Source organism: Platalea leucorodia (assembly GCF_965183815.1).
Source record: "Platalea leucorodia genome assembly, chromosome: 7".
Lineage (NCBI taxonomy): Eukaryota > Metazoa > Chordata > Aves > Pelecaniformes > Threskiornithidae > Platalea > Platalea leucorodia.
This window is the reverse complement of record NC_138829.1, coordinates 43,599,633-43,602,238: the sequence shown is the minus strand read 5'-3', so window position 1 is coordinate 43,602,238 and position 2,606 is coordinate 43,599,633. Positions and strand designations below refer to the sequence as shown.

The window sequence follows — 2,606 nt, the reverse complement described above, 5'->3', positions numbered from 1 at the left end:
GGTCATATTATTTGTCTGTTTGGTTTAACAGTATAATTGTGGTGAGTTTTTTTCATAGGAGAATTTTTACTTATTAGCAGAGCCTGTTTTTATAGGTCTTGAAAGGTCTTTCTGCTATCATAAATTCTGTAAGAGAATACCATGTTATCTTTGCTATATCAGTCATACAAAAATCTAACTTGTATTATCTTTCCTTGTTGACAGAAAGGCAGATTTCCACTTTAGAGATCACGTCATCCTCCTTCCTGTGAAAATAATATGAACCAGAAGGTGTTAGTTTTCCTTCTCCCAAATTTTATTTTTGCGATATTTCTTTTTGGATTTTTCTGTAAGAGACAAAAAAACCTAACAGGTGAGTAAAGAATTTACCAACAGAAAGACTTAATGTTTTCTGGAACCAGAGACACCTTTCCCAAATGTGTTAGAAAGTAACTGTGGAGCCTAAGTGATAAACGATACCATGAAAATATCCAGGGCCCTGTCACTGTGATAGCTATCTTAGCTATGTATGACAGGAAGAGCACTACAAAAGCCAGTTGACATTAGAAGCGTTAGAACATCCATCTTGCTTAGAGTAATATTGCTAACATGTTGAAAGTTTTCATTTTAATAAACTTTTCACTAAGCAGGATAGTTTATTGCATGTTTGCCATAGTGGAGTCCGGTGACAGTAAACAAAAAATTTATTTTAGAATCTTCATTAGTTTTTGTATGCAGGGAGATAGATTGAGTGCTATGGTTGACACAAAGGAAGAGACTTATATAAGCCTATTTCACACTAAGAGTTTAAATTTCTTCCTTCGTTGCAGGTGCTTTTCCTGATCCCACTGAAGATTGGCTGGCAATTCAAAATGATCGCAAAAGCACACTGGCTTCTGTCTGCCTGAAGAATGACCTTCTTAAATTAAGAAGCAAATGGGATTCTCATGTTGCAAACCAGCTCTTTGTGGAGCACAAACATAAATTTATCTACTGTGAGGTGCCCAAGGTAGGCTGCTCCAATTGGAAAAGAACTATTTTTCTTCTCCAAGCAGACTTGAATGCGGAAGCTTCTGAAATTGAGCACGACCACATCCACCAAACCTCGCTGATCAAAAAGCTGGTGACTTACCCTCCTGCCATACAAAAGGAATTTCTGAAGAATTACACCAAAGTGATGTTCACCAGACATCCCTTGGAACGGCTGGTTTCAGCTTACAGAGACAAACTTCTGCACTCTGAGCCATTCTACAGTATCACTGTTGCTAATGAGATTAGGGCAATGTTCAGGAAAACCAAAAATTCTTCTGAAAAAGTGAGTTTCCAGGAGTTTGTCAACTTCATTATAGCAAAACCACCAAATACTCTTGACATTCACTGGAAACCAATGTTTCTGCTCTGTGATCCTTGCAACATTCACTATGATATTCTGGGTAAGTATGAAACTCTTGGGTTAGATTCTGAGCATGTTCTGAAGGTCATTGGAGCACCAGAGAGCCTGCACTACCCCAGCTTGAAGAGGTATGGCTTAGAGAAACGAACTAACGGTGATATCACCTTGGAGTATCTCAGACAATTGAACTCAGAACAAATCGAGAAGATCAAAAAATTGTATCAAATGGATTTTTTCTTGTTCAACTATACTATGAAATATGAGGATTATTTTTCCCTGAATGACTAATGTAGGTTAAAAAAAAACAGTTTCCTTTGTACAAAATGGGCTGAACTTGTCCTCATAGGTGCTTGATAGGTGGGTTGGTGACGGCTGCTGAGATTTTACTGGTGTTTGAACACATGGTTTATCATCCTAAGCACTCTTACAACAAATCCCTGCCATGATCTGTTGTGCTGTAGAGTACTTTACCTATCTGAAATTATTGTCTTCCTGTTGATCATTAATGGCATATATTTGTTTCATGAAGACTGTTTATAAATTATAGATTTTGGTTTGTTGGTAAGAGATAGGGGAAAGATGAAGAATGTTGTTTTTCACAATTAATATTTTTAGAACACCTTTTTTAATATAAATTATTTAAATTTTTTATTAGAAAAAGATATACAAAGCAATAAATAATCTGCTTTAGATTATTTCAATCATAGATCCTGTAGGAAAGGAGCAAATTACTTCAGATGCTTGAAGCTGCATTACACAGAACTTAATGCCTGATTATATTCCCCTCTGGCAGTGCTCTCACCTCAGCCCACCAGCCTCATCCCTCAAGCAGCACAGTTGGCAGCAATCCAGCCAGGGTTTCCCTTATACCTCTTCCAAATCTTCTGATGAGCAGGTCTGGTGTTCATGGTGACTTTGCAAACTCTTTTCAACACCTTTGTGAGCGTTATGGTCTGATTTAAGCAGGAAGGTCTGAAAAATGTATCTTTCTTTAGAGAACTAGTTAGAGGTACCTTCTAAACTGTACAACTGGGGTGGTGCAGGATCTAAAATCTCAGTGGGAAGGTGACTCTCACCTATTCTCCAAAAGCACTTACCACTCAGGCAACTGACTGGCCAGTCAGCAGAGGGGGGACAATGTTTGGGTTTTCCCCATTTGTGCCTGCTGGAGCCCATGAGCCCTTGGGACTTACCTGAGCGTGGCACTTAGGTGGAGCTGGGTAACCTCAGATAA

The 2,606-nt window shown here is 38.5% G+C and overlaps 1 protein-coding gene across 1 annotated transcript; it reads left to right on the top strand.

The window, feature by feature from the left end:
• Positions 1–258: 258 nt before the first annotated feature.
• Positions 259–1,660, top strand: LOC309593068 (carbohydrate sulfotransferase 9-like; the record flags this gene model as incomplete). Its single annotated transcript, XM_082317166.1, has 2 exons — positions 259–352; positions 810–1,660. The coding sequence occupies 2 exons, from the start codon at positions 259–261 to the stop codon at positions 1,658–1,660; spliced, it is 945 nt and encodes a 314-aa protein (XP_082173292.1).
• Between the last annotated feature and the right edge of the window lie 946 nt (positions 1,661–2,606).